Source organism: Galleria mellonella, unplaced genomic scaffold (assembly GCF_026898425.1).
Source record: "Galleria mellonella isolate WM207_F2 unplaced genomic scaffold, CSIRO_AGI_GalMel_v1 utg38, whole genome shotgun sequence".
In the NCBI taxonomy this organism is placed as follows: domain Eukaryota; kingdom Metazoa; phylum Arthropoda; class Insecta; order Lepidoptera; family Pyralidae; genus Galleria; species Galleria mellonella.
The window spans coordinates 2986495-2998548 of record NW_026442090.1 but is presented as its reverse complement, the minus strand read 5'-3'; the positions used below and the strand labels follow the sequence as shown (position 1 = coordinate 2998548).

Below are 12054 nucleotides of genomic sequence, written 5' to 3'. Positions count from 1 at the left end.
GCCGATTATATATTAAAAAAAAAAAAGAATTAATATTTATACTAATAAAATGATGTTTAAAGATAATATCTTCCTAGTGCATTATGCGTAACCTACAACATAAATATTTGTCACGTGGTAGTCGCAAATATTTGTATCGACACAATGATATAGGTCTCATTTAACCACGCTATATTATTTTAATGCATATATTATATAATGTATAATAGATGCAATGCGTATGTTAAGAGAGATCGAAATTGACCGTTAATACGTTAATTTTATTCTTAATATTAGAAGCATCGTTAAATTGACAATTATCTCAAACTATTTTCTTGGATTATACTTGGATAATATTCATTCTATAAATACATATATAATTTGTTTACAAGTTAAATTAATATGCAACCTATTCTAAAATTTCCCATTTTAGAATATAAATAAAAATTTGGTTACTTAATGGATTTCGAAAGTTTTGTCATTAATAGCGTGTTCTTGGTTAATATATATCACTTTTTTATGTATATCAGACATTGCAATTAAAATGCATAGACACAATGGGTTCAATTTAATTTATAAATAAAAAAATAAGTAAATCTTGCATATTAACGGTACTATATTATTTTTTCCTACTGTTGATTTAAAGTATGTGGAAACTTTTCCTTATTACATTCTACTAAGACTTTGTAAATATTATATCTTCAAATGTCAATTGTCGGAATTAGGTAACATTTGTTTTATATTTTCGATTAGTGTCAATATTCATATTCATATTTCTTTATTAACCAGTAACCGAAAATATGCCTACTTACCTTAATTATTAAACTCTATTAGTATTCTAATAACTGTGGTCAGTATAGATCTTGTTCTACGGTAAATTACACAAGGGAATAGTATTTTTATTGCATGAAATATTATGACTGATTATGAAAATTATATGTATATTTTCATGGTGCTGATTTTAAATCTGAAGCTACACATATCAGCTACTTGTGTTCGTTGTACTTGATTCTACCCATAACGAGCTACAGTAACATTGTTCTTTTTTTACTCTATTTGAATATGTAATTGGTAACGAACCCAACTTATTGTCGTTATACACTTTTAGGACATGTTTAGAGTAATCAATAAATAAGAGACATTCATTTGGATTATATTTTTGGCCTCCCATTGCTTTTAATAAACCAACCAGAATTATTAGAACAATAAACAAAGTCATCATCTTCAGAAAAGAATAAAAAGCAATTCTTTCTTTCTCTTTTTTACGATAGTACGGAATTCTTGTTTCTCGGGTTAAAAAATCGCCTTTCTTTAATGGAGAAACTAGACTCTTGGATCCTGTTTTAATAAGGCCAAGGTCTCTAATTAATGCATTGAGCTTTTCCTGGTTAAAGGCCGGGGTTCAGAAGAAATATCAGGAATTAAATCATTTGTTCCACTTGATCCAAGATGCTATTACTGACGAATTGCTGGAGTGTAAGACTGATTAAGTAAGAGATACCAAGTAGTACCGTTTTTTTTTTTTTTTTGTAATCCTGTTTATATCAACCACGCAGAAATAACAATCATTCTCATGATTTGAAGATACTCGCCAAGTTATTGGTGTTTGATACTTAAAATGAACTCTTCTTGTTTGCCTATAATCTCAAAAACTCCACGCATATTTTACATACAAGGTACCCAGTACTTGTCGCGAGTGTTCAAAGAAAATCAAAAATAATTAAAATGCACACTTTTTACGAATGTCAATACACCAAGTCTGAAATTTTAAATATATATTCACAGCAGATGTCATAGAAATTGTTGGAGTCGTGTTTACAGATATTTCTTGTCGTAAACATTATAAAAAAAAGACTTCTAACAAAAAAGTATTAAAGTTAAAGTTATTAAAGTTACCTGTAACTAATATAAAAATATGACCTATAGCTGTATCTTTAAAAATTGAGGATAATTTTAAAATTAACGACATCAAATTAGTAAACAATGGTTATAAATTTCCATGCAACAAAAAAAGTGTAATTTTATACCGTTATTGTTATAAAGTTCGAAGTGATTATTGGACACTTATGTACATTGTAAATATTTTTCATAACATGTATATTAAAATGTCATTCTTGTACAGTTACGCATTTTTTTATTAGCATGCTTTTTAAAATCGTTGCCGTTTGATTATTATTATGCACCAAGTGCCTGTTCTTGAAATTTGTTATCTATACATTGCAGAGCTGTCAGCAGTTTAGCCCAAGGTCTCACGTCCAACGGAATGTTTGGATCTTCATCTTCATTACTCAGCAAACTCAGTGGAGTGGGAACTATCTCAGGTTAGTACATGATACAAAAACAAATAATAATTATATCTATTTCAGGGTTGTTGTACATTTTGTAAATAGTTTTGTTGTATAACCAACATTGCCGTGTACATATACTTTGTATAATATGTTTTATAGAATATAATTTATACGTCTTTATGTGTTGATTTAACCAAATGTAAAAATTGACATTTGTTCGATAGTTATGAATTATTTAGGAAAAGACATTGTTTACAATATAGAATATAATAATTTACATTAACAACTAACTGTCCAGTGATCTGTCAACAAGTGGCATAACATCTTCAAGCCCTCAGAAGTGGTAACGTAGTCCTGGGTGTTGTGATTCATGTCCGCAAGTGTCGGTACCGCTTTTATCCATATCTACTTCGATATCTTGACGTTTTATCAGGATAACTTATAAATGGTGTGGTTATTGTATCTTGATACAATAACCACACCAGGTCATGTATCTTGCCCAGACTCTTCATACTACTTTCTATGTCTAAAAATATTTTCGTTTAGCATTACATTCTTATAACGCTAAATATAGTTGTCAACAACCTACCTTACCTTGGAGAATAAATACAGAACTAAGAATATGGGCAAAACGAGTGTAGCATTTTATAAGCATATCATCATCAGTCATATTCCCTTTGTTGACTACCGTCTCCACCAGTTTTCGTTCTCAAATATGCTCAAACCATATGAAAAGGGATAACCGTCGCTTACTGATTTGAACAACAAATGCCATGGGCACCACCCATTGCGCAACCCATACCTTCCATTCTTGATAAACTAAGATATTATTGTCTAAAGCGTCATTCTACTGACTATTGTTTTGCGTATAGATAATTTATTAGTTAGGCACTTTCGGAGTTGGGAATCTGATTCTATAGATTTTTTTTTTCAGTGTGGACGTAAATAGCGATCGCCTACCGACCGAATTCGGTTGTTGAATCGGAATAGCTTGTTTACACTCTCGCGCGAGTCACGACACGAACCACGAGGCGACATGGGCCCACTGTTTACACACTCAGTAGGCGATTGCTATCTATGTCAAGAATACCGGAACTGGCATTGTAGGCAAATGAATCTATTTTTTTCATACGTATACATTACCGCACGAATGGGAAAGAATAAAATGTCGAACGCGTTGTCTCATTCTATCACAAGCGTGCGGTGGCGTAAACGTATCTTTAATTATATTGGTTATCCACTTGCTAGTTCTACTGAATTATTTTTCAATTTTCTAAATTTAGCCAGCGTGTATTAATATAATTGGTAATCATCTACATTTGGCAAGGGTGACGATTGTGCCAATTAACCGTTGAACAATGACATATTAATTGCTATTTTAGAGACCTTTACCTACATACAATAATAAGTTTTTGTTTTATGTTATGGGTAATAATTAGAGTATCTGAAAGTGAACTAAAAAAATGGGGAAAGATGTCGAGTTCGTATTCTCAAAGTTATGTAGAATGACGACGTCACGACGTTATTTATACGTGTTTCATACCTTTAGATTTATACTATTTTAACCGACCATATCGAAGTGTTATTACACCTAGATATGAAAATGATTACTAAAAAATTATCTCCCAAAAAACTTTTTCATTGAACAAAGTGGCCCTAAATCTATATTAATAAAAATTGGTATCTACTTTACTCGTATATTTTACTTTTCAAGCTTTGAAATTATTTTCACTATGATATTCTAAAATTTTATTAATAGTTTATTAAAAATATATTTTATGATTAACGTTTTAGTTCCTGTATGAGTATTTATCCTTACTAGTATTATAAATGTAAAAATTAGTTTGTTTGTTTGTAGGTAACAAACAAACAAACTCACTTTTATTTATAGCGCCTTAACGGCTTAACCAATCGCTATAAAATTTGATATATGGGATTGAGAAGGCTACTTTTTATTCCCGTCAGTAAACATATCCGTGGACGAAGTCACAGATAAAAGCTAGTTAAACTATAATTTAAAAAAAAAAAGTTTAATTTCTTAATTTTTTTTTGAACTTGTGACAACTAATTCAAGATTTTGCCAGTCTTATCGTATTCCTTTTCATTTCTTTCGTGTCCGTTAGAATTCGTTTTAACCGAACGACCTCCATTACTTTCTTTGATTCGAAATAGTGAACACTTTTTGATACTACGTTTAAATATAATGTTTTTTTTCTTACTTGGAGTGTTTAGTATAGAATCTTAGCATTTATTTATTGAAATTGTCAAAAGAAAAAAAAATTATAAAAACTTTTTTTTTTTTTTCATTTTATTTCGTCTACTGTTATTTTGATAAAAATGCACACTATGATTATTGTGTATTTTTTCTCATTTGGCATCGCTTTGCAAGATAAGTCATAATATTTCGAAACGATTAGATATAAATACTTTATATTTATGATCGTTTCGGAATTTAACAATTTAGTGAATTTTTCAATTTAAAATGTTAAAATATATTTCTTAGAATTCGGAATTCCCTAATATTATATATATTAATTTTTTTATATCATCACATTCTATGCCCAGTAAGAAAAATCTTAATATGCCTATTTAACAAAAGCAAAAGGCTGTAGTGCGGCTCTTTTGGGGTTGCAGAACTGGTGAGCGCCGGGGTGGGCAGCGTGGGCGGCGTGGGCGTAGGCGGCGTTGGCGTGGGCGGGGTGGGCGGCGTGTCGGTGGGCGCGCTCGTCGCGGACAAACCCCCAGCCGGCCGATCGCGGCTCCTCGAGGACTTCCGCAACAACCGCTTCCCAAATCTGCAGCTCAGGGATCTGGCTAACCACATCGTTGAGTTTTCACAGGACCAACACGGCTCCAGGTATTTATCTATAAGCTGTTTTAATAGAACTAAGTGAAAATATAAATAAATAAATCGACAATTAAACAGTCTACTGATGCCCACGATATTGGAAAAAACGACAAATCGAAAATGTATTATTTGATTGAATGTTTCGAATTGTTATTATAATAGAATTTGTCATTTTAATTATGTCCCAATTAAAATTGCTATGTATTATTTTGTGAAGTAAAATCCTTTTTGAATTTTTCGTGTGTGTGTTGTGTATTTTATTGCACATTGGTTTTTGTTTAAGTATAAGACTATCATATTTTCAGAATGGTATTTTCAAAATGGTATCCAGAAATGGTATCCTATATATAAAATTAAATATTTTTATTTTTTTAAATATAAATATTTAATTTTTAGGACATCATTTATCTTAAAAATATTGTTATTAATTTTTCACTTGTATATTCACGACAGTACAAAGATCATTGAGATGAAAATATAATAATTAATTCAATAATGCAACGTATTTCCGTTAAATTGAATAGGCTCCTTTATAAATATTAGTACTGTTCTAAAATGTAATATGGAATCGCAGTATTCACTTTGTTAGTTGCAACATTGCCTACCAGTCACTACCGCTAACTACACACTGATGTACTCTAATAATCACGATAATTTGTTACAGGTTTATACAACAAAAATTAGAACGGGCCACAGTCCAAGAAAAACAAATGGTGTTTAATGAAATAATCGGAGCAGCCTACAATCTAATGACGGACGTCTTCGGAAATTACGTTATACAAAAATTCTTTGAGTTTGGAACGCCTGAACAAAAAACAACGTTGGCACAAAAGGTAAGTTATTAACAAGTGGACATACAAAACCCAATCAAACTACTATTATGTTTATAGTCTAATGTTTTATGTGTGATATAATAGTTTACTCGTTTCACACTGTGGCCTTATAATCACTGTTTTCTGCTTCAAAAATTGAGGCATACTATTATATAAATGTTTCAGGTTTGTGCTTTGTATATATATTAGATACATAAACATAATACTCTCGAATACCAATACTCTTACTTTACTTACGCAGTCTGCTAAAGATATTGCTGAAATAGGTAGATATATAAGTGTATTTATACACATTACATTAATATTTATGAACATAAATAAGTAGGTATTAAAGCAAAATATAATTAGTTTTTAAACAGTGAAAGCCAAGCAATAAACAGAAAAAGTAACAGAAGGGTAAAAGGAGGTCGAAAATTGAGAGCGTTACTAACGGTTTTCTTTCTTCGCGACAAAAAAGAAGGAACATAATATGAGTACTATGCTCGTTGGCAGCATTCTTTGCTACAATTTTATCGTGGTTTCTACTATTAAAAAGATAAAAATTCAAGAAATCGGTTCTAATGGTGTACTAAATTAATATTAGTTTAGTTAACTTATAAATGGAGCTATAGAACATTGACATATAATTAAGAGAATATATCTCTATCAAGTTTATAAACTGTGCTTTCTACTGATATTTATTTACGAAACCGAAAGTTTGAGATACGACGAATGCGCTGTACTTTCAACTCTAGTTGTGGTATTATAGTGAGAAAACTTCTACATGTATTACTATCAACGACAAAAAAACAAAATAACTCTGACGACACGTGCGACTAAACCAGTGGTGAAATTGTATTTGGTACTCATGATCCAAAATACAAGTTATTCAATTAAATAACTAAAGATGTATAACAATACAATGCACATAGAATTACAAAAAACTTAACTGTATTTTAATTATCTAAATAAGAAAAGATTGAAGGAACCACCTTTTAAAATTCATAATGTTAATTTTTTTTATGGGTATTCTTATTGCAACTCGGTAAGTGGAAATATAATGGATATATATTCTAAATTTTAACGTTAGGTAATTAATTACAAAAACATGTTTTTTTATATTCTTTCCCACTTTATATTCTTATTGATTATATTATACGTAAATACCTATATGTCCTTGATATTATGTACTCGACTTTTGCCCTGACCAAGCCTTGTTACGAGACACTTTATTTACGACGCAGTAAATACAATGTTATTTAATAATAAACGTTAGCAGCTAGATAGGTCACCTTGAGATCCTGTGTATTTTGTTTTTATTTTTTGTTACAATTTTCTCTTGTACCATAATCCTCTAAAAATACTAAACATTTTTCGTATGTTTTTTTAATTTTATTATGAAAGTGAGAAGACTACATAGCGACTATACACAGATAGAGCTTTCACACGCAATTGGGATCCTCAACGAATTTTTATATCTATGAAAATACAACACAGCATTTCAAAGCTTATGCTACTTCAAATTCAAATTCAAAAATCATTTATTCACGTAGGACATTTTAGCCGCTTATGAACGTCAAATTTGTACATTATAATTTTATATTTACCCTACCGTCCAGTTCGGTATATAGATCCAATTGAGAAGAACTGGCAAGAAACTCAATTGAATTACTTTTTTTTTAAAGCCAGTTTATTTACAATGTATATTTATATAGGTGTCTATGTCTAACATTAAATGAAAATTCAGTGCATGAACAACTATTGCCATGCACACTCGTCATTCAAGTAATCGTTTAGTGAGTAATAGGCTTTGCTCAGTAAATATGATTTAACAGATGTTTTGAATTTATTTAAGGGTAATTCCAACATATCCTTTGGTATCTTATTGTAAATTTTTATACCTATTCCCATAAAAGACCTATTAACTTTTTCTAAACGATACTTGGGGACAGCAAGTTTGTCTTTAAATCTAGTATTAATATTATGAATATTGCTGTTTTTGGAAATAAGTCAAGATTTTTATGAACATATAGAATATTTGAATATATAAATTGAGAAGCAACGGTGAGAATATTTGCCTCTTTGAATTTCTCTCTTAATGAGTCACGACTCTTCATACAGTAGATCGCTCGAACGGCACGTTTTTGTAATATGAATATATTCTTAATATCTGCCGCTTTTCCCCATAGTAATATTCCATAAGAGAGTAAACTATGAAAATAACTAAAATAGACTAATCTAGCAGTATCAGTATCAGTGTACTGTCTAACTTTACGCACGGCAAAAGCTGCTGAACTTAGTTTCGCTGCAAGGCTTTGAATTTGTGCACCCCATTGTGTTTTATTATCTAGTGTGATTCCTAGAAAGACAGTAGAGTCTATGAATTCGAGAGATTCGTCATTTAATTTAATATTGCAATTAGTATTAAAACTTTTAGATAGAGAGAAATTAACACATTTTGTTTTTTTAGCGTTTAACATAAGATTGTTAGTTGTAAACCAGTGCAGGAGACGCCGCAAAGCACTATTTACATCGTCATAATTATTAGTCATTCTATTAACTTTAAAAATCAATGAAGTATCGTCTGCAAACAATACTATGCCGCATCTATCCTGCATGGCATATGGGAGATCATTAATGTAAACTAGGAATAAAAATGGACCGAGAATAGATCCTTGAGGTACACCCATTTGCACAAGTGACCCGTCAGACGTAGCGTTGCTAATCTTCACTTTCTGTATTCTATCAGATAGATAAGATTTTATTAAATTTAAAGCATTGTCTTTGACGCCATAAAAAGCAAGTTTTTTTAGCAATGTATTATGATCAACGCAATCAAAAGCCTTAGAAAGGTCACAAAAAACACCTATCACATCCATTTTAGTTTCCCATGCAGCAAATACGTGTCTAAGCAACTCTGCACCTGCGTCTGTAGTTGAACGACCTTTGGAAAAACCGAATTGACTATTGTGGATTAAATTATTTAAATTGAAATAACTGACAAGTTGCATAAGGATTATTTTTTCAAAAATTTTACTGAGTGCTGGGAGTATGGATATAGGTCTATAATTTATTGGGTCACTCCTATCTCCAGATTTAAAAAGCGGTATGATTTTACTAATTTTCATTATGTTAGGAAATTTACCTTCATCTATACATTTATTGAAAATAAAAGCAAGAGAGGGCGCAATAATTTCCATTATACTATCCAGTATTTTAACAGACATACCCCATAGATCCTCTGTTTTTTTATTATTAAGTTGTTTGAATATTTTCATTATTTCTACTGATGATGTATGTCTAAAGTTAAATACAGCTGATGACTTGCTAACATTGTCTGTTAGTAAAGTTTCAGCAGCAGACGGGGAAGATTTTAGAGCCTGTGTCGTAATTAATGGAATATTAGTAAAATAAGATTCGAATGTATGCGCGACCTCTGTGTCGGAATTTACCAATTTGTTATTAATATTTAAAGCTATTTTGCTATTTTGAAAATTAACTTTTCCAGTTTCGCTATTTATTACTTTCCAAGTGGCTTTTATTTTATCTTTAGATTTAGTTATTATTTTACCTAAATAGAGAGACTTAGCTGTATGACAAACCTTTTTAAATATTTTCGAATAAGATTTTACATGTTCATGAAATAAGGGATCGGATATATAGCTTCGTTTTTCGTAAAGTTCGTAAAGATTAGCCCTAGACTTATAAATACCAAACGTGGCCCAGTCACAAAACTTTGATTTTACACTAGTTGAAAATGTTTTTGTTTTAAATTCACTGCTAGCTTCATGTTCAATTAAATTAAAAATATGTTCACATACAATGTCCGGGTCATATTGAGGTACTATGACACTAGATATTTTATGTTCAATTTTATTTTTAAAACGTGCCAAATTCTTTTGTGTTATTTGTCTGCATGTAATTGTTTGAGTCCCTTTGGATCCCTTAGTTTCAATTATAACTTTTTGTCCGTAATGATCAGATCCAAGACAGTCGAAATTCATTTTCACCTTTACTTCACAATTACAAAAAACATTATCTATACAAGTGGCAGAATTTCCTGCGACCCTAGTGGGTTCTAAAAAAAGATTGTGCAAATTAAATGATTTAAATAAGTTAATCAATCTTAAGCTTATTGAGCATTCCGATAATAAATCAACATTAAAATCGCCACATACAAATAATGTTTTATTCCTCCGTGCGACTCGTCTCAATGCTTCCTCCATAGCCAGTTCAAAAGAATCAAAACAAGCCGATGGCGGACGATAAACGCAAATTATTATACAAGTAACTAATTCTACGCAAGATAGTTCTATTGTTTGCTCAATAGAAATATTTACAATGTCTTGACGGTTTTTATATTCTACATCATTTTTTAAAATAATAATGACCCGCCATGAATGGCATTGTTCCTAGCAAAAAAACTAGCTATATTATAATGTTCAAAAGGACAAATTATTTCATATTGTTTAAGCCAATGTTCTGTCAGACATAACACCCGTACATTGTTAGATTCTAAGAAAAGACTTAATTCTAATTCTTTGCTGGAGAAGCCACGAATATTTTGATGAATAATGACCATATCCTGTGGCTTAACCAATGTCGTAGATGTTAGTTTAAATTAACACATGTCACATTATTAGTATAATTACTAATATTACTAATTAAACCCGTTATACTACTTATAATGGGATCATAAATGTTATACGCTAGTAAACTAGCAATAGTCTTTTTTTGTTTTTTAGGAAGATAAAAATTACCTCCCGTCATATAATAATTTGTAACAAATTTGTTACTTTCAAAATAAAATATATCATTACAATGATATGTCATCGAATAAATTAAATTATTTATACTATAAATGAACTTATTCTGTTCATTAGTCAGGGATTGAGAGTAGGGAAATGCGCATAATAATATTTTACCTATACCAAGCTCCACTATATTATATAATGATTTTATTAAATTAACTATATCAGATTTACGCATATGCAAACAATTCCCTAACGCTATTACTAGGGTCGTGTGAATATCATATTTTTCATTTACTATATTTTTTATAATCTTATATATACCTGATCCCGGAAAACAATTATTTATTACTTGTTGCGAGAGGCAGTTCGATAATAAACTACCTAAATCCTCGCCAAATTCATCTGAATAAACAATTGTTCTCCTGGTGGTTTCATGTACAGTGCTGCATTTATTTACTTTTGTACTGTTTCGTGTGGGTAAACATGAAACGTCTGGCTCCGTGACGGATGAGATATCAATGTTCAACTGATTATGGTGGGACGGTTGGATATAGTTATCAGACTCTGGTGAATTACAGTGACATCTATCCGTAAGAGAAACAAACCGCTCCATGTTGTAGTTACCCAATTTTATTAAATTATCTAACTGATCAGAATATTCATGTATTTCATTCTTAGCTGATTCGTATTTCAAAGATAAATTGGACAACGAGTTCTCTAATAGTTTAATTTTTTGTGATAATTCATCTATTTCTAAATCTTTGTTATATATTTTTTATTTAAAATTATTTAATTCTATTGATAAGTCAATTTTTTGCTTCCTAGTAATAATTGATTTTAAACACTTTTTATGACTTTTCACTAAATTTTCTGATTTTCGAATAAATTTATTTAATTTTACATATTTTTTTAACTTCTTACTACTATTAATAGGTACTTTATTAGGACTACAGGAGCTTGGTGTATTTGTCAAATCTATGGTCACAAGGGGCAGAGCAGATGTTTGATCACTAGTAGTATTTAACATTTCTGTATACAGATCCATGGTCTCGTTATAACTACTCAACCGCCTGTGATCCAACAAAGATTTATTTTGTGATTGTACTTCCTCAAGGTGCCGCTCTAGATGAGTGATTTTCTGCAATGCTGACTCATATGTGTCTCTGCACAGATCATATTTATTTACAATTTCTTGAAGTTTTTCTTTTTCGATATGTAGAACTTCAAAGTCTGTACTGATCTTCACTAGGTCATTCTTCAGAGCCACATATTTATCAGACATCAACTTAATTTCAATCTCACTTTCATCTCGTTCCTGTAATAAGGCCTTATTTAATTCATTGGATTTTTTTAACTCTAAGAGTGTCACCTTG

The 12054-nt window shown here is 30.6% G+C and overlaps 1 protein-coding gene across 5 annotated transcripts in view; it reads left to right on the top strand.

Moving 5' to 3' along the window:
- Nucleotides 1-12054, top strand: part of LOC113522461 (maternal protein pumilio) — a 100664-nt gene that overhangs the window by 84127 nt on the left and 4483 nt on the right. For 4 of the 5 annotated variants that reach the window (XM_052897900.1, XM_052897899.1, XM_052897901.1 and 1 more), the window contains 3 exons: nucleotides 2203-2300; nucleotides 4902-5124; nucleotides 5780-5948. In XM_052897900.1, the coding sequence (XP_052753860.1) occupies nucleotides 2203-2300; nucleotides 4902-5124; nucleotides 5780-5948 (490 nt within the window). The remainder of the gene's footprint in view (nucleotides 1-2202; nucleotides 2301-4901; nucleotides 5125-5779; nucleotides 5949-12054) is intronic. The other variant, XM_031913984.2, reaches the window with a different exon arrangement.